The following is a 25,786-nucleotide window of genomic DNA, read 5'->3' on the forward strand; positions in this document are numbered from 1 at the left end:
TGTCTCCTAGGTCAAGGAGATTCCATGCAGGGATCTGGGGTCCAAAGGACACGCTCCACTCCTGGTTCTTCTTTCTTAATAGCAGTGAGGTTTCCCCTTCCTGCCTCTGGGATGGCTTTTTTTAAGCCTAGATGGGCGAAACTGGCCAATTCCCACATTAGGGCTCCATACACCTTATATGCATGCTTCCACTCCCACAAGGGTACCAGGCACCTTATTTACATTATTAGCAAGCTATCCAATCCCATCAGTGGGTCACAAGCACCTCACATTTCCATAGCACCACCCAGTCTTTTGGTGGGAGTCACAAAGGCTTTGCCAAGGGGGCCATGTTAAGTTATTCATTGCATAGCACTTTCCTTCAGGAAGTTTATCACAGCTGTCATTTCAAATGCATTTGGGAAATTAATTCTTTTTTCCCCACAAAACCGGAACCCCATGAAGGCCTAGCTGTTGCATTGCCAGCATATGGCATGTGCCTAGCATAGAGTACCAGTAACCAGTTGCCACTGAGTCTGTTCTAACTCATGGCAACCCTATTTGTGTCAGAGTAGAACAACACTCCCTGGGGTTTTCAATGGCTGTGATCTTTTGGAAGCAGATTGCCAAGCATTTCTTCTGAGGCATCTTGGAGTGAATTTGAACCCCAATCTTTTGGTTAGTAGCTGGGTGCTTAACCATTGATGCCACCTAGGGACTCTTTGGCATACAAGAGGCACTCATAAATATTTGGTAAATAAATGAATACTTAAAAACCTTGAGATTAATTATGCTAGAAATGAATTAGAATATGAGTCTTTGCAAAAAGATTCATCACTGTATTTAATCATTCATTAAACATTTAAGGAGCACTGAAAGAATTGGCAAAAAAAAAAAAAAACAAGGCTCCAGGAATTGACAGAATACCCATTGAGATGTTACAACAAATGGATGATGTGCTGGAGGCACTTACTCACCTATGCCAAGAAATTTGGAAGACAACTACCTGGCCAACTGACTAGAAGTGATCCATTGCAAAGAAAGGTGATCCAACAGAATGTGGAAATTATCTAACAATATCATTAATATCACAAGCAAGTAAAATTTTGCTGAAGATAATTCAAAAGCTGTTGCAACAGTATATTGGCAGGGAACTGCCAGAAATGCAAGTTGGATTCAGAAGAGGACGTGGGACAAGGAATATCATTGCTGATGTCAGGTGGCTCTTGGCTGAAAGCAAAGAATACCAGAAAAATGTTTACTTGCGTTTTTTTGAACTATGCAAAAACATTCAATCATGTGGATCATAACAAATTATGTATAACATTGAGAAGAATGGGAATTCCAGAACACTTAATTGTGCTCATAGGGAACCTATACATAGACCAGGAGGCTGTCATTTGAACAGATCAAGGGGATATTACATGGTTTAAAATCAGGAAGGGAATGCATCAGGGTTGTGTCCTTTTAGAATACTTATTAACAACCTGAGATACACAGATGACACAACTTGCTTGCTGAAAGTGAAGATGACTTGAAGCACTTACTGATGAAGATTAAAGACTGCGGTCTGCAGTATGGATTACACCACAACATAAAACAAAAATCCTCACAACTGCACCAATAAGCATCATCATAAATGGAGAAAAGATTGAAGCTGTCAAAGATTTCATATTACTTGGATCTACAATCAACACCAGTGGAGCAGCAGTTAGGAAATCAGAAGTTGTATTGCACTGGGCAAATCTGTTGCCAAAGACCTCTCTAAAGTGCTGAAGAGCAAAGAGGTCTCTTTGAAGACTAAGGTGCACCTAACCCAAGCCATGGTGTTTTTAGTCACCTCATATACACGTGAAAGCTGGACAATGGATATGGAAGACGGAAGAAGTGTTGATGCTTTTGAGTTGTGGTGTTGACAAAGAATACTGAAAGTATCATGGACTGCCAGAAGAACTAACAGATCTGTCCTAGAAGAAGTGCAGCTGGAATGTGTATGGAAGCAAGAATGGCCAGATGTCATCTCAACTACTTTGGTCATGTTGTCAGTAGAGACCATTCCCTGGAGAAAGAAATCATGCTTGGTAAAGTGGAGGGTAAGCAAAACAGGGGAAGGCCCTCAACAAGATGGATTGACACGGTGCAAGGATGGGCTCTGGTACAGCAAGGATTGTGAGGCTGGGACAGTGTTTCATTCTGTTGCACCTAGGATCTCTATGAGTCAGACCCCACTCAAGGGCACCTAACGACAACAAACAAGGTGCCATGTACTGTGCTAGATTAAGAAAACAGGGTCTCTGCCCTCCAGAAAAGTACAGCCTGGGGGTGAGACCCATTGTCTCAACTGTGGCTGCCCATTATCTTTTTAAAAGAAGCTGTCGGAGGCATGAAGCATGGTGAGGTGAGGCCACAAGGACAGCCTAACACCCAAGATTAGAAAAACAGGCACAACCCCCTGGGTGATGGCGTCTCATGGTCAGACTTTACTAAATTCATTTAGACTTAGAGAGAGAAGAGGGAAGTGTCAGCACTGGAAGAGATACCGATATGGCCTAGCAAGTCCAGGTTCACCCTGAGCTCCCTAGGCCCTAGCTCTGCTGATTACAGGACTGTGTGATTCGGGCCAAGAACTCAACCTCTCCGCATCTGAAAAATTGGGAAAAAAGATACTGCCTCAGGGGCTTTTGTGAAGATTCAGTGAAATGGTAAGTGTTATGTGCTGGGAAAAGTGCCTGGAGCATAGTGAGCGCCCTACGCCTGAAGCTGGTGAAGTGATGTCCTCAGAGAGGCGCACGGGAGGCAACACAAAAACCCTCATCACCTGACTGCTTGTCCTGAACGCCACTTTCAAAAAGCTCTGCGGTGTAATTTTTCCAGTCAAGAGGAAAGATAACATTTTTTTTCTTTTTACTGCAAAACAGCTTAAATGGAAACTAACCTCACCATGGGTCTCTGAGATGGATGCCAGCGAGGAGCTGCCTCAGTGACACACAGTTTGCCCTACCCTGAGAGGCAACAGTGCCCTGAAGGGATCCCTCTAGGCCAGCTCCTCCAAATCCAAAGGTCTGCAGGGGACAACGGCAGATGGCAGATGCAACCTTCCCTGCAGATGGAAGTCAAAGGTGGGCCTGAAAGGAGGGACGACCGTCAGGACCAGCCAGATCCAGCATGCAGGTCGTACTGTGAACAACCTGGGAATGATGGTGGCTCATTTTCCCCTCTGATGCTTTGCCTCTGAAGCTGCCCTCGCCCCTTTTCAGGGCTCTTAGCTCATGACAGTAATCCTCTTGGCCTCCTGTACCGTCTCTTTTACCTCAGCTTCTTTCGGGCTTTCTGTTCAGCCTTCCTTTCTCTCCCCTGCCTGGCTTCCAATCCATCTCCACTCCCTCAGTAACTTTGGGTGCAATGGCCTTTGCAGGCCTGTCTTTCTTCTCAAGTGTGCACCTCAAACTCTTCTGTCTCTTACTTCAAGCTCCGGAGAAAGAGAATCTGACTGTCCCAGCACATCTTTTCAAGCTGAGTTCCAATGAGGTATTTAGAAAGGGAATTGAAAACATCGGAAGTCCTCTAACATCTAATCCCTTCTCCGTCTGATCCGCCTCTCCTTCCTGCTGATCAAACTCTCTTTCCTTTTGAGTATAGAGATGGGTACTACATCATCACAAATTCTTCCCTGTTTCCTGTCTTAAAACATAAACTCTCTGCTCAGTTTCTCAAACTAAAAGAAAAAAAAACTTTTTCTCCCAACATACTTGTTAGGTGCCATTGAGTCAGCTCCATGACTCATAGCTACCCTATGTACAACAGAACAAAAGACACTGTTTTTGTCCTCACAATTGCTGCTGCATTTGAGCCCATTGTTGCAGCCATTGTGTCAGTCCATCTCGTTGAGAGTCTTCCTCTTTTTTGCTGACATTACCAAGCATAATAACCTTCTCCAGGCACTGATTCCCAACATACTATATACAAGATACGTGTGCTGGCTTTCACACTATTGTCTCACTATAGAACTAGGAGCTCTGGTGGCATAGTGCCTAAGGCATTTGACTACTAACCAGAAGGCTGGTGGTTCAAACCCACTAGCCACTCTTCAGAAGGAAGATTGGGCAACTTACTTCCATAGTGATACCGCCTCAGAAACCCAAGAAGGGGTAACTATGAATCGGACCCGACTTGATAGTGATGAGTTTGGTTTTTTTCGTTTTTGCAAAGTGAGGTTCTGAGTAGCTGTGCTCTCACACAGCTCTGGATTGGTAGAGACTAGATTCAGATGCCCATCTGGATGCCTCCTGTCAGCTCACTGTGTCAACTGTGAAGCTGAATTAAAGTAAGATCTGATTATTACTGACAGAAACATTCCCAGACTGTTCTGACATGGGTGGTCAGTAATGTCAGCTCTGCATACAAATGCACATTCATCTACCCCTGACACATACCTGAAAAATCCACCCCTCCTCAGATTACCAAGCCAAAAACCCACCAAGTCAATTCTGATTTATAGTGACTCTATATGACAGAATAGAACTTCCCCATAGAGTTTCCAAGTCTGTAAATCTTTCCGAAGCAGATTGCCTCATCTTTCTCCCAGGGAGCGGGCAGTGGGTTTGAACTGCTGACCTTTTGGTTAGCAGCCAAATGTTTTAACACCTGTGCCACCGCAGCTCCTATCTCCTCAGATGAGAGTGCAGGATTTAGTGTTTCTTTGAACAGTAGCCAAGAAATTCCCATTATTGGGTCTTCCACATCTGGCCTGCCTCCATTCTCCAGATAGCCTAAGTTTGATTGATGGCTCAGGTCTAGGTAGATATTACTGATTGGGCAAGAATTCCTAATTAATGACCAAATGTTACAGGGAACGGAGTTCCAGCATAGTAGTTCTCAAAGTGTGCTCCCAAGACCAGCAGCATCAGCATCACCCAGGAACTTGGTAGAAATGCAGATACTTAGGTCCTGCCCCAAGACTGACCTAAGGAGAAACTTTGGGGGTAAAGTCCAGCAATCCACAGTTTAACATGCCTTCAAATGATTCCAGTGCACTAAAGTTGGAGAACCACTGTTCTAGTGAAAGGACGTCTGATGGTGCATTGGTTAAAGCATTCAACTCTTAACCAAAAGGCCGGCGGTTCAAATCTACCAGCCGCTCTGTGGGAAAAAAGGTAAGGCAATCGCTTCTGTAAAGATTTACAGACTTAGAAACCCTATGGACAGTTCTACTTTGTCCTATAGAGTTGACTATGAGTTGGAGTAGACTTGATGGTAGTGGGTTTGGTTCTAGTGAAAGAATTAACCAGATTCTTAGTGTGGTATAAAGATTTGGGAGAATTCGGTTTGGTGACATGGAAAGTTCCCTGATGTGAGACACATTAGTGGAGGAGTTAATGAAGCATATACTAATCCAGCTGCAGCGTCAACTGTAACCTCTACCACCTTGCTTGGTTATAGCCTTGCCCCATAAAGGATTTATTGCTGGGATAGTCTTGTTACTATGTAACTCTTGCACTCTGCCTGGCCCTTCCTCTGAGAGTGGTAATATTTGCATCAGTTAGATGCTAAGTAAACCCAGTGTTGACTCTGCTTTTCAGTTCAACACCAGAGAATCATATGTATTGTTAAGATAGAGATAGACTGATTTACAGGTCCTGGCCCAAGAAGTCTTGTTAGTGTGTTTCTTACAGTGTTCAGTAACTTCCAATTTCGTGTTTTAGGGGAAAAAAGCAAATATTACATATTGAGGAGGAAGTTAATTCATATGATGGTGCAAAAAGGGCATGTGGGCAACATCCAACCTCCTCTAATTTCACAAGGGGGAGATAGGATCAAGATGAACATCAACAGCTCAAGGCTGGTTCCTATAGGGCTGGCATCAGACATGCCTTGCCACCCTCCAGTCCTTTTACCAATTCTGACACCAGCTGTCCCTCCCACTGCACTCTCTACTTCTCTGCTGGGTTCAATAATCCATTGCAATGACCACACAGAACTCACAGACAATACTCATGATTATGGGGTTTATTAGGGAAATAACAGGTTACATACAATTCAGGATCTGAAACAACTCGGGATACTGTTCTTCAATCAGGACAGCTTCCTCTCAGCTGTGCCACTGGCATGCCTCTCTCTGGCTTTGGCCTTGGCCCTGCTCTGGCCAGTGTTACAAAGCTCTTTTTACTCTGCCAAATAGGTGCCCCAAGAGGTACCCTACTCCTTCAGCAGGCCTCCTGCCCAAAAGCACTCCGCTTTCTTGCTCCATGGGCCAGGAAGCCCTCCGCTCTGTCTTACGCTGTTCTCTTGGTTCTGCTGCTCCCACTGCCACCATCTGTCTGTGGTTTCAGCTCAGGGATCACAGGTCCAAGTACACACTCCACCCCTGGCTATTCTCTCTTGATGACAATGACATCTCCCTGTTTGTCTCCTGCAATGGCTCGTTTTAAGCCTAGCAGGATGGCACAATTGACCAATCCCCACATTAGGGTTCCATGCAGCTTATTTCCATGGCCTTACCCCCACAAAGGTGCCATGTACCTTATTTACATTATTAGCAAGCTATCTACGTCCCTTGGTGAGACACAAGCACCTCACATTTGCATCATCCCACTCAGTCATCTAGTGGGAGTCCCAAAGACCATGGCTAGAAGAGCCATATTAAGTAATTCACTGAACCACAGGTGGGAAAAAAAATCACTAGTCTCTGGCAATTAAAGAATTAAATCCAGTCTCTTATTTCTTGACGTGAGATAAGTAAATGTGGGGCAGATTTTTTTTTTTAAGGTATAAGTCGCATATCATAAACTTCACCCCTTTAAAGTGCATAATCTAGTGGTTTTTACTATGTTCACAAGCTTGTACAGTCATTGTCAATATGTAATTCCAGACCATTTTCATCACCCCAGAAAGAAACCCTGTACCTATTAGTTTTTTTCATGACTTTAAGTATTAAGTTTTAAGATTTTGTTCTTCCTTTATTGCAGCTTGTCAATTTTCGCATGCACCTACACACCCCTGCTGGAATTTTGGTTGGGATTTGACTCTATGATATGGAGAACCGAGTTGTCCAGTTCATGAGAATGATATATTTAAATCTCTGTTAACTCCTCTCAGTGATGTTTTATAATTTTTTAATAGAAATGATCAAGTTCAGGTTCTCTGGAAGCAAATATGGAGATGAATTTGGGGTGCAAGATGTTTATTAGGGATCACCACCTATGACGGGAAGGGAGAAGCAACAGGATTGATCAGAGGAAGATGCTGAACTGCAACTGTGAAGCAGTCAGCCAACCCAGTCAGGAGCTCTGGAGCCAATACTGTCAGCCAGAGTTGTCCCACTCATGCCAAATAATAAAATATATGTATATAAAGGCTGGCGGTTCAAACCCACCAGCCACTCCTCAGAAGGAAGGTTGGGCAATCTACTTCTGTAGTGATATCGCCTCGGAAACCTGAGGAGGTGTGGCTATGACTCAATGGCGCATAACAACAACAACAACATATACACAGAAAATTACACTCAGCATGAGGAAAGAGGGAAGTATCAAACCCATAGTCCACATCTTCTCAGAACAATTTATAAATTGTTGCTTTGTCTTGGTAGGTAATGTGGAGTTAAATATAGCATTTTTTGGTTAATGTGGGGAAAATTAACATATAACTCAGTTGTATCCTCTTCCTCTCTCCACCCTCCCCCATAGTACAATACAAAGAGTGCACAGTCAGGTATTTGTCTTGTAGACTATTCTCCCAAGAAACTCATGAAGTAATTTGGTATTCAAATTTGTTTTATCCATATAAATAAGGCTATGCTCCTATGCAGTACTTTTATTGGGACATTGAAATCATTTATATATATATATGTCATTTCATAAGCCTTTTTGTATTATGAGAATTTATTATATGGATATACTGTAATTTATCTTGTCACTAGTTGAAGGTCATTTGGGTTGTTTCTATTTGTTAGCTATTAGGAATAAAGCTGCTATGAACATTCATGTATAAGTCCCTGTGTAGATATGTACTTTTATTTCTTTTTGGTAAATACCTAGAAGTGAGCTTGCTAAATTCTATGGTAAGTATGTGTTTACTTTTACAAGACACTGCCACTCTGTTTTTTCACATGATTGTATGAGTTATCAATTGCTGTGTAACAAATGACCCCAAAACCCAGTAGCTTAAAGTATTTACTATGTCTCAGTTCCAGTGGGTTTAGAATTTGGGAATGGCTTAGCTGGATTTTTCTTGCTCAGGGTTTCTCATGGAAAGCAGATAAAATGGTGATCGGGGCTGCAGTTATCTGAAGGCTTGACTGAAGGTGGAGAATCTGCTTCCAAGATAGTCCACTCACATTGTTGTTGGCAGAGCACCTCAGCTCCTTCCTGGCTGTTGGCAAGAGGTCTCAATTCCTCTCCATATGGGCTTTTCCATAAGGCTGTTTGAGTATCTTTACTCAGGCAGCTGTTGCTTCAGAATAAGTGATCCAAGTGAAAACAAAATCTAGCTTTGGAAGTCACATATTATCACTTATCCTGTATTCTACTGGTGACACTGGCCTAGGGAATGAATGAATACTAGGAAGCAGAGACTGTTAGGGGTCATCTTGGAGGTTGACTGGTATGGTGGCTGTACCATTTTGGTTCCTACAAGCATTGTATGATATTTCCAGTTGTTTCATATTCTCACCAACATTTGCCGTTAACTGTCTTTTTAAATTTTAGCCATTCTCGTGAGTATATGGTGGTATCTCATTGTGGTTTGAATTTGCATTTCTCTAATGATTAACAATGTTGAACATGTATTCATGTGCTTATTTACCATCAAAAGAGACTAATAAATGTGGCTAGCTACAGTGGGTTGAGCAAGAGGAAAGGGGTGGATGGGTTTAGGGTGGGAGTAAGACTTTCTCTCTCTCTCTCTCTCTCCATATATATATATATGGAGAGAGAGATTTAAATATATATATTTGACAGCTTTATTGATATAATTAACATACTATAAAATTCATTCATTGAAAGTTACAGTTCAGTGGTTACAGTGTATTCAGAGTTGTGCAACCATCACCACAATCTAATTTTAGAAAATGTTCATCATCCCAGAAGGAAACTCTGAACCCATTAGCAGTCACTCCCTCATTCCTGGCCTCCTTCCCCTAAGCCTCAGGGAACCACTTCAGTTCTCATGGGTTTATACCTAGGAGTACAAATGTTTAACATTTTGAGGACTTGCCAAACTGTTTTTCAAAGTGACAACAGCAATGTATTAGGGTTCCAACTTCTCCACATCCCTGCCAACATTTATCTGTCTTGGATTATAGCCATCCTAGTCGATATGAAGTATATTTCATTATGGTTTTGATTGTTCTGTTTTGATTGTCATCTTCCTAATGACTAATGATGTTGAGCATCTTTTCAAGTGCTTATTGGCCATTTGTATATCTTCTTTAGAGAAATGTCTATTCAAACCCTTTGCTCATTTTTAAAATTGAGTTAGTCTTTCTACTATTGAGTCTTAAGAGTTTCTTATGTATTTTAGGTATGTCTCTTGCCCATTCTATAGATGTTTTCATTTTTGTTATGGGTCCTTTGAAGCACAAAAGTTTTTAATTTTGGTGCAATTTATCTATTTTTCATTACTTGTACATTTGGTGTTCAACACATTCGTCTGAAGGAAGGTTGGGCAATCTACTTCTATAATGATACTGCCTTGGAAACCCAAAGGGTCGCTATGAATCAGATCCAACTCGATGGCAGTGAGTGAGAGATATGTCTTTTTGCATCTATTGCAAAAATATTGGATCATTCACATGGTTATTGGCAAGAGCTTTAGTTTCTTGCTGACTATTGGCAAGAAGTCTCAATACCTCTCCATGTGGGCTTTTCCATAGGACTGATTTGATTTTTGTACTGTATGATGTATTTCCTAGTTTAAAACAATGTCTTTAATTTAAGAAGTAAATAATGCCAGAAGGGAACTTTCTGAAGTAATAAAAATGTTCAATAGCTTGTTTGGGGTAGTGATTTCATGGGTGCACACAGTTATCAGGTTATTTATAGTAATGAATAATGATAATTGGACTGGACAGTGTTTCATTCTGACATACATAGGGTCACTATGAGTTAGAAGTGACTCTGGCACCTAACAACAGCACAACATACAATTATAAAAGTCCTTCTAACTGAACAATTAAGAGCTCTGCATGTAAGGTAAGCCTCAATAAAAAAAATAATGTAATAAATAGATGGTGCTACTTAAAAATATGACATAATTAAAATTTAAGGAATGGTCAGTGATAAACACAATAAACTTGTCTTTAAAATAACAAGCTAACAATAGATCACACTTGCCTTATGGTGTTAATGCATTTCTCAAATCCATTTTTTGTTAATGTTGATGAGGAGATTTCAGATTAGCAAAGACATTATAAAATAAAATAGGCAGGTTAACTTGGCTGAGGTAAAGCAAGCTTTATGTCAAGAAATAGTATCAACTTCATGATTACACATAGCCAAGTAAAGGGAAAATTACATACATTACTTGATGTAAGTATAAAATAGGGAGTTTAATCTTTGAACCAGTAGGCTCCTGGGAAGTTAGCCTTGGTGATCTGCTTCTGAAAGGCCACAGCTATGTGGTAGCTCTGCTCTGCACACGTGGGGTCGCCATGAGTCAGAACTGACTTGCTGGCAACTAACAACAACAGGCCCACTCTCCAAATAAGCACTGTTTTATAACTTATCTGTTATGAAGTCAGAATCAACTCAATGAGTATACTTAACAGGTGAAGAAGCCAGTTATTTTTGCATGTCTGTAAGGATTATAAAATTTGGAGTTCTCCTTAATGTTACTGTAATTTTCATTTTAAAGTTAAGCAGTATGTACTACCAAAACAAAACAAAATTATTAGTTTCTAGTAATAAATTAAATAATTACCTGAGGTTATTTTTCATGCATGGGGTGGGGGAGAAACAGTGTAAGGGACAATTGCCAGAAAAACTATTTCTATTGCTATTTTGGGTATATGCACTCAACTTCACCCTACTTCCGTCAGCCCTCACTTGCTCTCATCTATCTAGCTACTTTGCCAAACCCCGCACACCATAACTATTGAATGTAATGATTTAATGTGTGTGGTAGTTAAGGTTGTGTGTCAACTTGGCTGGGCTACGGTGTTGAGTGCTGGGCAGCTGGATATAGTTGTTCCCCATGATGAGACTGGAATCAACTCCATGGTAGACTCTGCTGTGAGCACCTAATCAGTTGCCCTCGAGTTGTGGTCTGCCTTCAGTATACAGGGGGAGGTCTCTAGCTTTGGGCGCATCTGGATCTTGCATTTGGCTGAGTCTTCATCTCAGTGGCCTGCCATATTGCCTGCTGATGTTGGGCCTGTGCCATTTAACTTGCTGACCTTGGGTTCATCAGCCTCAGCAGCCAGCAACTGCCTGAGTTATGAGATGCCTCTAGTTCTATTGAGCCTGGAATAAGAAGCAGAGCTGAAGCCCAAGGTCGAGGGGCCTTCACCCAGCCCCTAGACCCAGCACTCTGAATTTGGACTTCTAGCCTCCTAAACTATAAAAGAATAAATTCCTATTTGTTAAAGCCATCCACTTGTGGTATTTCTGTCTTTGCAGCACTAGAGAACCAAGACAATGTGCTTGTGTGGATATAATGTTTATAGAATGTAGACTTTTGTCTATGTGTGTGTGTGTGTGTGTGTGTCCTTCTCTAGATGTGGGATCTATGTCATCTATATGTGTATATTCCTAGGGTTTCTTATCTGTAGGTGAAAATATACATGAGATGTATTCATCTGTGGGTATCTACATGCTCTCTTAAAGGTTTATAATTGGCCATTCTGAACCAAAGGTGGGCCTGGCATCCCTAAGGTGGACATACATGAATTTCAGACAGATATGCTACTACTCACAAAGGAATATTAATTTTATACACAGTAAGAGCTTCCTACTTTATAATGATAATCATAAAAAGGGGAAGAAGGGAATTAATACTTATCGAACACCTACATGCTAAGCACCATGTTAAGTTAAGTTATAGGAGCTCTGGTGGTGCCATGGCTGAAGCATTTGGCTGCTAACCAAAAGGTGAGTGGTTTAAACTCATCAGCCACTCTGCATAAGAACGATGATGCCGTCTGCTTTCATAAAGATTTATAGTCTTGGAAACCCTATGGGGTCACTATGAGTTGGAATCGACTCTATAGCAGTGGGTTATGTACTTTATAGCTATTATCTCACATAATCTTCACAACCAAAAACCAAACTCACTGCCATTGATTTAATCCAACTCATAGCAACCCCTCCTTGGGTATCTGAGGCAGAATTTCTATGGAAGTAGATTGCCCAATCTTCCTTCTGAGGAGTGGCTGGTGGGTTTGAACCACCAGCCTTCTGGTGAGCAGTCAAATGCCTTAGGCACTATGCCACCAGAGCTCCTACAACTACCCTAAGTACGTCCAAATCATCCCAGTTTTATAAATGAGTAATATGAGGCTTGTCACAGAGTGAATAAGTGACAGAGTAGTCAGATTTCAGAACCTGTATGTTCATTCTCTAATACAAAGGCTCAACTGAAAGGTGAGGAAATTTCTCCAAAAAAAATGATGATGAATGAGTGATATAAAATGTGGCTTTAACATTTTTATTTGGTAGGCTTGCTTCACTTTTTTTTTTTTTTACAAGAATTATGGGTATTTGCTTAAGGCCATAAAATTGAAAGGACTCTGGGGTTTGGTTTTATTGCAAACCAGAATAATCTGCTGACAGGGAAGCTCGTTATCTTAGGCTGGGTTCTCTAGAGAAGCAAAACCAGTGCTGTTTCTATCTATGTATCTATATAGATATATAGTTATGGATATATAGAGATTGATTTATCTCAAGGAAATGGCTCACATAGTTGCAGAGGTTGGCAAGTCCCAAGTCTATAGGTTAAACATCAAGCCGAAAGCTTCTCCTAACTCACACAGCTAGCTACATGGGCTGATGTACCCAAGATCTGCAGGTAAAATGGCAGGCTGTTGGTTCACAGGCTGCAAAGGCAACAATCCCAAGATCAGCAGACAATATGGCAGACCTCTGGTTCAAGTCCCGATGATGAACCAGAAGTAGGATCCCAAGCAAAAAGCCAAAAACTTTTTCCAGAGCTTTTCCATATAGTGTGGAAGCAGGCCCTACACATTCCACCTACTTTTTTTCCTAGACACTTCTCCCATTTTACACTTTAATATTAAATTTCATTTATTAAATTACTTCAAGTTTCTAGAAGACACCATGCTATTTCAGGCTTCCCTGATTTGGTATATACACATGTCTACTTTGATTGCCTCCAGGTCATCATTGGCCAGAGTGAAGAATGGCCCCCAGGTACTGGCAAAGCCCCCTATGGTCTGCTCCCTCAGTCCTCACAGGAGTGTCACTGTTATGGCCCTTGGCATCTTTAGGGCCAGTCTCAGCATAACCTTCATTCTTGTTTATCACCAGAATCCTAGCACTTCCTCCAAGATCAATCCTCGTGCAAATCTCCCACTGCCACTTCCACTTCATTTTCCTTGCATTGTACTTACCATCTTTTATTTGTATCCCTCCAAATTTTGGTTTTGCTCATTGCTTTCTTTATCTTGCTTGCATAAGAGCAATGGCTAGGACCCAGTCAGTACTCAATACATTTCTGGTGAATGAATGAACTTGGAAGAAAAGTTTACACAAAAATTTATACTAGGTATTGTTTAAAAGTTGAAGTTTTGTGCTTCAAAATTTATCTTATCCCCATAATAATATTTTATCCTCCATTTAAACATGCATCTAATTTTTAAGAAATCTTATACAAATGTTATTTTATTAAGATGACAATCTAATTTACATCTCTTTAGACATTTCAAGGAAAACATAAGGCATCATAAACATAAAAACTACAATAGGCAAAATGCAAATTTACAATTAGAAAATAAACACAGAAATTTAATTTTGGACTATGTGGTTATTGCTGTACTACCTTTAACTTGTTATTCAAAGTCCAAAATGTAGGTAAACCCTAAAAATGTAGCAGAAGCATTTCCGCACACTGGTATCCATAATCTAGTTTGTGCAGAAGTGTTTCCACTAGATTCATAGAGTACTCTTTGGAAGGAAGGAGCGGAGTCTGGTCATCTGGTCGCCCTTCGGACCTTCTGCAGCTCTTCAATGGGTTTCCATTCTTGGTTGATTGTTACAAGCTTCAAACAAACAAAAAGAAATGCTTTGTTGAGGATCTGTCCTTTCTCTTAAGGTCTCCCTTTGGGAATTTGTCCATGCCCCCCTTTGGAAAAAGTATCACCATAGTGTTTCTTGTTCAAAAACCACTTCTTCCCATCTCTAAAATGTACGAAATGGTAATGGACAGGGGGCTGGTTTCTATCATTCCATCTCTCTAAAAAGCCGGTGGGTTCCTATGTGTTAATGGGTTCCGAGAAAGGCCACACAGCTTTGCCCCACCCTCATATAACAGCATCTAGATTTTTTTTTCCCCTAGTCTCTGGGTGGTGCAAACAGTGAATGCACAGCTACTAACCCAAATGTTAGAGGTTTAAGTGTACTCAGAGGCGCCTTGGAAGGTCTCGGTGACCTACTTCCTCAAAACCAGCCATTGAGAAGCCTGTGAAGCACAGTTCTACTCTGACACACCTGAGGTCACCCTGAGTGGGAACTGACCTGATAGGAACTGCTTTAGATTGTCTGTAATTCCCATGGTTTGTTTTATGAGAGCCCTAAGTTCAAAAAGCGTGTCTGTGCCACATGGGTGGATGTAGAATGGCCCCCAAACCTCCTACCACAGGGCTTGGACCTAGTAGGCTCTTAATAAAACTTTTTCCTTGTAATTACTCGATGAAGGTACAAAAAGTTACACAAAAATGGAAAGGGGACCATGCTATGGATTAGACACCTCTTCACTTCCAAGAACTCACCTTCAGGGAGCCTCGTTTATCCTCCAAAGTTCACTATTACTCCAGGATGTAGGTAGTTTTAAAATCTTAATGTCCCTTCACTAGGTAAAATGTGCTATTTGAGAGTTTTGTAAAAAACAAACAAAGGTGAAAAAGAAAAAGATTTCCTGACAAAGTAATGTTCAGTCCAACAAACGCAATGTTTCTTACTTCCAAAATATTTAAAAAGTGAAAAAAACTCTCTGCAATAGCCTTAAAAGAACAAGTGGATATTTTCTAATTTGCTTAAAGAGACTGCTACTCCTGTTTTAAAGAGCTCCTAGAAGCTCTGGTGGTGTAATGCCTAAGACATCTGACTGCTAACCAGAAGGCTGGTAGATCAAACCCACCAGCCACTCCTCAGAAGGAAGACTGAGCAAGCTACTTCTGTAGAGATACCACCTCAGAAATCCAAGGAGGGGTCGCTATGAGTCGGATTTGACTTGACAGCAGTAGGTTTGATTTTTTTTGGCTGGAGCTCTGGTAGCATAGTGCCAAGGCACTTGACTGCTAACCAGGAGGCTGGCGGTTCAAACCCACCAGCCACTCCTCGGAAGGAAGGTTGGGCAATCCTACTTCTGTAGTGATAACTGCCTCGGAAACCCAAGGAGGGGTCGCTAGGAGTCGGGGCCGACTCGATGGCAAACAACAACAACGTTTATCATAGGAGCTGTGGTGGCATAGTGCCTAAGGCATTTGACTGCTAACCAGAAGGGTGGTGGGTCAAACCCACCAGCCACTCCTCAGAAGGAGACTGGGCAATCTACTTCCATAGAAATACTGCCTCAGAAACCCAAGGAGGGGTCGCTATGAGTTGGATCCTACTCAACGGCAGTGAGTTTGGTTTTTTTTTAATTATTATTTTTATTTATCATAATAGCCCTTGTATTAACTTTAGATATGTAATAGTTAAAATGAGGTAACATATTACAATAATGAAAGGTGAAACTTGAGTGCTTACTATTGGACAGATTATGCTAAATGTCCCTATATATTTTTATCTTCTTTAATCCCTTTAACTGCTCTGAGGTAGAGCTCTTTTATCATGCTATTTTATAGATTCTCAGAGCCTCAAAAAAGCCAAACTGTCTAAAACAAAACAAAACAAAACAAAACCCCACCTTACTGCAATCAAGTCTATTCCAACTCATAGCGACCCCCATTGCGTTTCCAAGGCTGTAAATCTTTACATCTTTCTTCCATAGATGGCCGGGGGCTTCAAACAACTGATCCTTTGGTTAGCAGCCAAATGCCTCAACCACTACACCACCAGAACTCCTTAAACTGTCTAAAGTCATCTGTTAATAAGGGAGCAAGGATTTGAAGTAGATCTCTCAAACTCTCGAACACTCTTTAACACTACACACACTAAAGGGCACCCTGAAAGGGTAAGGGATAAGGGTTTGTTGTGGATAGGGGTGCCAAGTTTGGGGCTAAATATAAATCACTTGCTTGTAATTTAGCAATACCTTTGCAGGTACAGTAGGATCCACATGTTCCCAAGGTTCTGGATTTTTTTTTCGATCAAGGCTAAAAATACAAGAAGTCTAATTAAATGTTAAAGTTAGTGAATTTTAAACCAACACTGGTAGTAGGTCTATAAACATGACCCAGTCTGCATACTTAGGCATTCCTTTGTTAGTTAATTATCAGAAATCATCAGTAGGAACTAAAATTGATGGCAGAATCTTAAGAGAGTTCCACAGTTTGGCTCAAAAAATAGTTTCTCTAAGCAGGACAAGCTGAATAACAGTAACAGTGGAACTGCCAGTTTAAGAAGAAACAATTTGTCTCTGCTGCCAGCAGAGGTGCTGAGCTTGAGCTGTGCAGGTAATGAACTCTGCATTGAGATTCTCAGCCAACCCCTGAGTTTCTGTTGTCCTCTCTAGCCCTGCACACTGGACCAAGCTCAGTTTCCAGTTCTTTCTTATATTCTAGGACAAATAGTGTTCTTCCTTCTCATAACTGAAGTCAAGATGAAGTTCATTTTCTAGCAATTCTACCAAATTTGGATATATCTAATATGTTTTTTTAAAAAAATTAAGTTGTAATTAAAATGACTTATGTTTGATGATGTATACCTGAAAAGGCTATTTTAAGAACTTTACATTTCAAATCTTTAAATAATAATAATAAATTTTACTTCACTGATGAAGAGATGGAAAAGGACCAATGGATATGAGAGGAACAAACTAATTTATTAATATTATCATTTACAAGCTATCAGAATGCTTTCTAGCCCTGACTTCACTTCCATGATTTAACATTCAAAACTAGGAAACTGATATCACATATTCATAAGCCAAAGTCAACCAAACACCTAAAACGTTTATCATAAATCATGCCTACTTACATCACATCGGTTTTTCCAAGGGAATACACAGCAAAAGATGTGGCTCCGCTTGCTGCAAAAGTCATAATCGCCACCAAAGGAATAAGCTAACAGATAAAAGGTTGAGAGTAAATGTTCAAATGTTTGGATCCAAAACATTTTAAATATGGCAAATTAGCTACATATCATTTTATACTTTCTTCAAAATCTGGACCATATTTTCATCCTTAAAAGTTAACAATTTTTCAATCATGATTTTTAATGACTGCTTTAAAAACTTACTTCCTTCTTTTTCATCAGGAGTTGAAAAAAGTTCATGATGACTTGAATGTGGAGTGTCAAATCTAGAATTAAAAAATCCAAAATATTGATCAAAACTTTGGCCACTAGGATCCAGTTTTATAGGTGCCAAAACTTCCAACAAACTCCAAAAGCCGACCAAGGTCTGCCCATCGCTGCCTCTGAACAGTCGCCTCACCTGGAGGGGAGGGCGGGGCGGCGCGCGTAGAGGATGTTAAATTAACGTCCAGAACTGAACCAAGACGCGCTCTCTTCACCTTATATACCGACTCGGCCGTGGCGTTCTGGTGACGCGGGCGGGGCGGCCCGGGAGCCTGCAGGATCTGACTCGCTTTCCCCGCGCGACGCCCGCCTTTTGTGCGCCTCTTCTGGACACTCTGTCCGCAGGCGGAGCGCAACAGAGCGCGGGCGCCCCCTGCCGCTCGCCGCTGTCCTTACCCACGGCCAGGTGCGCGCGGCGGCTCTGCATTGGCCCGTTCCGGTGGTTTCTCGAGCTCCCTGCGCGGGCAAGGGATCTGAAGGGCTCAGGTGTAGAAGGAGGAAATTGGGGACAAGGGGGAGTGAGTCCCCAGAAAACTTCCTAAGTGTCAGCAGGTAAATTGGAATAAATCCAATCACTTTAAAAGCGCTGTGATGCAACGCACATGTGGAAATAGTTAAAATTGTTAAGGCCAGTTCAGAATAACTCCCACTGTGTCCTAATTTTTTTCATTAAGAAAATTGGAGGAAGTTGGAAGGGAGTTGTTACATTGTGGTAAACTGTGGTCAATGACATGAGACAAAGTATATGTGAACTGCTGTATCGAGAGTGAATTTACTCTAAATCTTCACCCAAATCACAATAAAATAAAATAAAAAAAAAGAAAATTGGAGGAGAAGAAATGAAATGAGTCAGAAGCAAAGGTTTCAAGAGGTAAGTCTCTGCAGACGATCTCTCTCTTTTTTTCTTTTTCTTTTTTTATTGTGATTTGGGTGAAAATTTACAGAACGAATTCACTTTCCATACAGCAGTTCACATACACTTTGTCTCATGACATTGACTACAATTTACCCCCATGCAACAGCTCCCTCCCACTTCCTCCCAATAGTTACCTTTTCCCTGTGTCCATCCCCCCATGCACTCCTGCCCCCTGGCTGTCTCCCTGTGCATACACAGCCCTTCTTTCTCCTATGATTTTTCTCTCCAAGGAGTGTATTTACCTCAGGTAGATGTTCAACTCATATGCCTGTCTTTTGTTTGGCTGGAAGCCACAGGTGTGAGTTCAATTCCAGACCTGAAGGGCAGCTAGGGGCCATAGTCTCAGTGGTTCCACCAGGCTCTATCAGACCAGCAAACCTGCCCCCCCCTTTTTTTCCCAAATGATTTTGAGTTTTGTTCCACATCGTTCTCCCTGTCTATCTGGGATCTCCTACAGAGATCCCCCTCCCAGCGGTTGACAGTGGTAGCCGGGCACCATCTAATTGTTCTGGTCTCATATTTGCATAGGCTGCGGATCGCATGGTGTACTAGTCGCTAGGACTAATTGTTTCCATGAATGTTTGGTTTTCTTCATTCTTCTTTGCTCTGGATGAGGGGAGACCCATTGTTGCATCTAGATGACAGCTTGCAAGCTTTTAAGATCCCAGTTGCCACTTGCCAATGTAGGAGGTGGAACAATGTTTTGTGTAGTATGTTATGCCAATTGAGCTTGATGTCCCCTGTGACTATGGTCCCGAGCCCACCAGTTCAACTGTTCAGTCCCTCTGGGTAGCTGGCTGTGACCAAGAAGTGACTACAACCTTGTCCCTTGTCAGCTCTGCTATACACCTGGGACGACATACATGCAGATGACCTCTTAGGCTGCCTTTTTCTGGGGCCACCTTCTCCTAATTTGCTCCTAAACCAGCAGCCTCATCTCCAACAGAGCCTGCTTGCAGCTACTAACCCACAGCAATAATAATAACAATTGCACCAAACCAGGGGCTGCACGCCCGACACTGCCAGATTCCTCACCCGACTTTGCAAACTGGGTATGCCATTTAGACTCAGAGAGGTTCCAGTAACTAACAGCTGACAAGTGGCAGGAATGTGATCAGGACTTAAATCTGTCTGGCACCAAATGCCACACTGCTGCACCCTGGCCCTAGCTACTGCAAGGTGCTTACAATTTTTGTTGTTGTTGTTAGGTGCTGTCGAGTCAGCTGACTCATAGCAACCCTGTGTGCAACAGAACGAAACACTGCCAGGTCCTACGCCAGCCTCATAATCCTTCCTAGGCTTGAGCCCGTTGGTGCAGCCACTGTGTCAATCCATCTCGTTGAAGGTCTTCCCTTTTTTTTTTTTTTTTTTTGCTTACCTTCTACTTACCAATCATGATGTCCTTCAACAGGGACTGGTCCCTTCTGACATCGTGACCAAATTTGGTTTGGTGAGACGAAGTTCTGGACGTTTTCACTTCTAAGGAGCATTCTAGCTGCATTTCTTCTGGGACAGACTTATTCCTTCTTTGGGCAGTCCATGGTATTTTCAGTATTCTTTGCCAACACTGCAATTCAAAGGCATCAACTCTTCTTTGTTCTTCCTTATTCATTGTCTAGCTTTTCACATGCATATAAGGCAGATGAAAATACTATGGCTTGGGTAAGGCATACCTTAGTCTTCAAGGTGACATCTTTGCTTCTTAACACTTTAAATACATCTTTTGCAACAGATTTGCCCAGTGCAAAGCCATGTCTGATTTCTTGACTGCTGTTTCCATAGGTGTCAATTATGGATCCAAGTCAAATGAAATTCCTGACGTCAATCTTTTCTGTTAATCATGATGTTGCTTATTGGTCCAGCTGTGAGGATTTTTGTTTTCTTTATGTTGAGGTGTGATCCATACTGATGACTGTAGCCATTGTCATTCTCCAGTAAGTGCTTCTAGTCTTCTTCACTTTCAGCAAGTAAGGTAGTGTCGTTTGCATGTCACAGCTTGTTGATGAGTCTTCCTCCAATCCTGTTCTTCTTCATATAGTTCATCTTTGTGCATTATCTGTTCAGCCTACAGACTGAATAAGTACAGTGAAAGGATACAACCCTGATGCACACCCTTCCTGATTTTAAACCATACAGTATCCCTGTTCTGTTCGAACAACAGCCTCTTTGTCTATGTACAGTTTCCTCACAAGCATAAATAAATGTTCTGGAATTCACATTCTTTGCAATGTTATCTATATTTGTTACGACCCACATAGTCAAATGCCTTTGCATAGTCAATGAAACATAGGTAAACACCTTTCTGATATTCATTGCTTTCAGCCAAGATCCATCTGACATCAGCAGTAATATCCCTAGTTCCACAACCTCTTTTGGATTCAGCTTGAATTTCTAGAATTTCCCTGTCAATATACTGCTGCAACCATTTTTAAATCATCTTCAGTAAAATTTTACTTGATTGTGATTTTAATTATATTGTTTGATAATTTCCATTCTGTTGGATCACCTTTCTTTGGAATGGGCACAAATACTGATCTCTTCCAGTCTATTGGCCAGGTATCTGTCTTCCAAATTACTTGACATAGACAAAAAAGTGCCTCCAGCACGGCATCCATTTGTTGAAACATCTCAGTGGGTATTCCATCAATCCCTGGAGCCTTGTTTTTTGCCAATTCCTTCAGTGCAGCTTCAAGTTCTTCCTTCAGTACCATTGGTTCTTAATCACATGCTACCTCCTGAAATATTGAACATTGACCAAATCTTTTTTGTACAGTGACTCCATGTACTCCATCTTCTTTTGATGCTTCCTGCATCATTCACTATTTTGCCCATAGAATCCTTTGTATTGCAACTCAGGGATTGAAATTTTTCTTCTAAAAGTTCTTTCAGCTTGAGAAATGCCTCTCATGTTCTTCCCTTTTGATTTTCTAACTCCAAGTGTTTGCACATTTCATTGTATTGCTTTTACTTTGTCTTCTTGAGCCACCCTTTGAAATATGGTCAGCCCTTTTATTTTGCCATTTCTTCCATTCACTTTAGCTACTCTCCATTCAAAAGCAAGTTTCAGTCTCTGCCATTTTGATCTTCTCTTCCATTCCTGTATTTTAAATAACCTTTTGCTTTCTTTGTATATGATGTTCTTGATGTCATCCCACAACTAGTCTGGATTTCAGTTATTGATATTTAATAGGTAATTAAATATAATGATGGGATATAATCAATATCATATTTTGGCTCTTGTGGACTTGTTTTAATTTTCTTCGGCCTCAACTTGAACTTGCATGTGAACAATTGATGGTCTGTTCCACAGTCACCTCCTGGCCTTGTTTTGACTGATGATACTGAGCTTCTGTATTCCCTCTTTCCACAGATGCAGTTGATTTGATTCCCCTGTGTTCCATCTGGCAAGGTCCATGTGTACAGTTGTCATTTATGTTGTTGGAAGAAAGGTACTTGCAGTGAATCAGTCGTTGTTCTTGCAAAATCTATCATGCAGTCTCTGGTGTCATTTCTATTACCAAGGCCATGTTTTCCAAGTACCTTTTTTGTTTCCAACTTTTGTGTTCCAGGCACCAGCAATAATCAATACATCTTGATTGCATGTTTGGTTAATTTCAGACTGCAGAAGCTGGAAAATTTTTCAGTTCCTTCATTTTTGGCATTAGTGGTTGATATGTAAATTTGAATCATAGTAGTATTAACTAGTCTTCCTGGTAGGGGTATGGATATTATCCTATCATTGCCAGCATTGTACCACAAGATATATCTTTAAATGTTTTCTGACAATGAATGGGACACCATTTTTCTTCAAATTGTCATTCCCAGCATAGTAGGCTATATGATTGTCTGATTCAAAATGGCCAATACCAGTCCCTCTCAGTACACTAATGCCTAGGATATCGATCATTATCCATTCCATTTTATTTTTGACAACTTACAATTTTCCTAGATTCATACTTTGTACATTCCATGTTCTGATTACTAATGGATGTTTACAGCTGTTTCTTCCCATTTTGAGCTTACAGTTTAGTGCCCATAAGTAACTCTAACCCAGGGCATGATCTGATGCCAAAGGCAGAGATTAATTCCTACTAAGAAGGGATGAGGAAGCTTACCAAAGATAGGGGGTGTTTATTTGAACATACAATAGACAAACCAACTGTAAAAAGACATTTTGGAGGCAATTAAACTTAAATATAGACCAGATATGAGATCATAATAAAGACGTATTGTTAATTTTGTTAAGTGTGATAAGGGCATTATGGTTATGTAAAAAAAAAAAAGTCATTATTTAGAGATTGTATGTGGAAATACTTAAGGACAAAAAATGATGTTTGGGATTTACTTTAAATATTTCAGCTACAAAATAAATGAAACAAATTCAGCAATGTTAATTATTCAATCTAGATGAATAATCCATAAATTATATACAGTTTTAAAGATTCAAAAATTATATATAGTTACAAATATAATGTGCCCATATAAATCCACTGCTATCAAGGTGATTCCAACTCACAGCAACCCCCATTGGGTTTCCAACAGTAAATCTTTATGGAAGTAGATTGATCCATCTTCCTTCCACAGAGTAGCTGGTGGGTCTGAACAACCAATGTTCTGATTAGCAGTCAAATGCCTTAGGCACTGTGCCACCATATGTCTCTATATAACCTTTAAGATTTGCTTATTTCTTTTTGCACCAATGATAATTAAACTCAGAAAGTTACATTTCCACCTCTTTTGGTTAATGTCCAAGTTTATCCAGCTTTTGAGAGATGGAAGTATGCATATGTAGTTTGGTCTTTCCTTAGATTCAAGGACTTACAACATTGTGCTTTGGGTGGAAAAATTATATTTTATAGTCAAATGCAGAAATTTAATTTCAAATTATCTACTCAATAAATATCACTGCAAAAATAAATATCAGACTAAAGAACCTTCATATTATTTGCCCCTTTGTCTGATATCACTATGGGCAAAACTACCCAGAGAAAAACTTATCTGAGCCTGTCATCCAGTTTCTTAGTAATAGGAACACTTCCCACGCCGAAAGACAAAGGAGTTCAAAGCTTTACCACTGGCAATCTGAGGGTGAGGATGAAATCAGGGTCCTCCTTGCACCAAGCTGTGCACTGGCCAGGGCTCCCAGATGCTGTGAGGCCAGTGCTGCCTGGATGACCAGGATGACCAGCAGACACAGCTCCCCACAGCTTAAAGCCCTTCAGTTAGTTCCCCAAGGGAGTTTACTCAGGCCATCCACCAGCATCATTCTCTGTGGCTGCTCTAAGGCCCATAATCCCTTGGGGGAGCTTCCCACTCCCCACCACAATTGCCAGAAATTTCTATATCCTTCTCTAGCTATGGCCACTCAAACCTGCAAGGGCATTGAACCAACTGCTTGGTTTCCACCCTGCAAACTTAAACTTAGATTTTAATCAGCCCAGTTCAGGCTTTATAAGAAAAATTTATTACTTTTTGTTGAAATTATGTGTGACTATTCCTGATGTGTTAATCCTAACATTCCCTCCTTCAGTCACTGGCTAGTTATCAAGTTTATATTTGGTTTTCCTAAATTTACAGGGCAATGGGGGGCTAAGGGAAGTTGTACTATACAGTTTGAGGCTGACTGTTAATGTCACCCAAAAAGGAGTTTGAGCTCATTGTGGAAGGAAAGCTGTTTACACTTCCCAACTTATCAGAAAGAAAGTACTTAAAAGTTGAAGTATTTTAATTTTATTACAGATTAAGAATATCGCTTTTAGAAGTTACTCACAGCCATCCTCAGAGCACATTAAAACCAAATGTGGTAGTTAATGTTGTGTGTCAACTTGGCTGGGCCGTGGTTTTGAGTGGTTGGACGGCTGCATGCAGTTATTCCCCAAGATAAGATTGAATGTGGTGTAATCAACTCCATGGTAGAATCTGCTGTGGGCAGCTGATTAGTTGCCTTTGGGATGTGTCCTGCTTCCAGTATATAAGGAGATGCTTTGAAAAGATCTCTAGCTTCTTAGCACATCTGGATCCTGCATTTGACCAAGTCATCAGTGGCCTGCCATGTTGCCTGCCAATCTTAGGACTATTTCTGATTTGAACTAGTGGACTGCTATCTCAGGACTGTGCCATTTTACTTGTCAATCTTGGGTTCATCAGCCTCAGCAGCCAGAAGCTACATGAGTGAGAAAAAGCCTCCAGCTCTAGTGGGCCTGGAACAGGATGCAGAGCTGAAGCCCAAGGTAGAAGGGCCTTCACCCAGCTCCTAGAGCCAGCACTTTGAACTCAGACTTCTAGCCTCCTAAACTGTAAGAGAATAAATCCCTGTTTGTTAAAGCTGTACGTTCATGGTATGTCTGTTTCAACAGCACTAGAGAACCAAAACACAAAGCATAAGAAATCCATGACTTAACTTTGTCATTTATTGTTTCAATGAGCGGAAACACATTGGTCTTTGTCCTCAGAGGGCCTTCAAAGTACTGTTGAGAAGTTAGAAATACAATTTAAATATCTTTTCAAGCAAAAATTCAGCCTTGAATGAAAGTGTGAATACTGAATTTCTAGCCTGATTACTGGAAACTTTTTCTCAGGAGGCACAGGGGCCCACAGCTATCAATGTCTGAGGTAAGGAGTTTAGGCCAGTGCACATCAGATCCCTAGAGCCAGGAAAGGGAGGGAGCAGGAGAAGACTCAGGGACCTCAGGAGTGGCAGGATATCCTGGTAAAAAGGGGCAGGAGGCAAGGCTAGGCCCCAAGCCCCCTAGAACCAGGAAAGGGAGGAAGCAGGAGCAGCCAGGGACCACAGAGTGGCAGGTTCCAGGTAGGAGTTAGGTAAGGGGAGGGTGCAGAGGTTTCCAACAGCTTAGGGAGACAAATTTGTCAGTTTGTCATCCTGTGAGGCTTGTATGTTGCTGTGAGGCTTGAGGCTGTGCCTCTGGTATGTCAGACACCAACAGAGTTGCACATGGTGCACAGGTTTCAATGCATCTTACAGACTAAGACAGACTAGGAAGAAGGAGGCCATCCACTTCTCAAAAACTGTCCAGGAGACAATGGTCCTATTAGTTTATGTGAATGATCAGAATCCCCAAGTGTATAGTAGAGCTGACAAGGGGCAAGGTTGTGGTCACTGCTTGGTCACAGCCAGCTACCCAGAGCAACCAAGTAGTTGATCCTGTGGGCTTGGGACCATAGTCACAGGGGACATCAAGCTCAATTGGCATAACATACTATACAAAACATTGTTCCACCTCCTACTTTGGCGAGTAGCAAC

The 25,786-nt window shown here is 41.2% G+C and overlaps 1 protein-coding gene across 1 annotated transcript; it reads right to left on the reverse strand.

The window, feature by feature from the left end:
* Nucleotides 1-14,119: 14,119 nt before the first annotated feature.
* CUNH15orf48 (chromosome unknown C15orf48 homolog) lies at nucleotides 14,120-17,624 on the reverse strand. Its single transcript, XM_007935221.2, has 4 exons — nucleotides 17,550-17,624; nucleotides 17,289-17,374; nucleotides 16,405-16,465; nucleotides 14,120-14,188 (listed from the first exon to the last, which is right to left on the reverse strand). The coding sequence occupies exons 1-4, from the start codon at nucleotides 17,583-17,585 to the stop codon at nucleotides 14,120-14,122; spliced, it is 252 nt and encodes an 83-aa protein (XP_007933412.1). The 5' UTR covers nucleotides 17,586-17,624.
* Between the last annotated feature and the right edge of the window lie 8,162 nt (nucleotides 17,625-25,786).

Source organism: Orycteropus afer, unplaced genomic scaffold (genome assembly GCF_000298275.1).
Source record: "Orycteropus afer afer isolate SDZICR_OR568_19922 unplaced genomic scaffold, OryAfe1.0 scaffold00026, whole genome shotgun sequence".
Lineage (NCBI taxonomy): Eukaryota > Metazoa > Chordata > Mammalia > Tubulidentata > Orycteropodidae > Orycteropus > Orycteropus afer.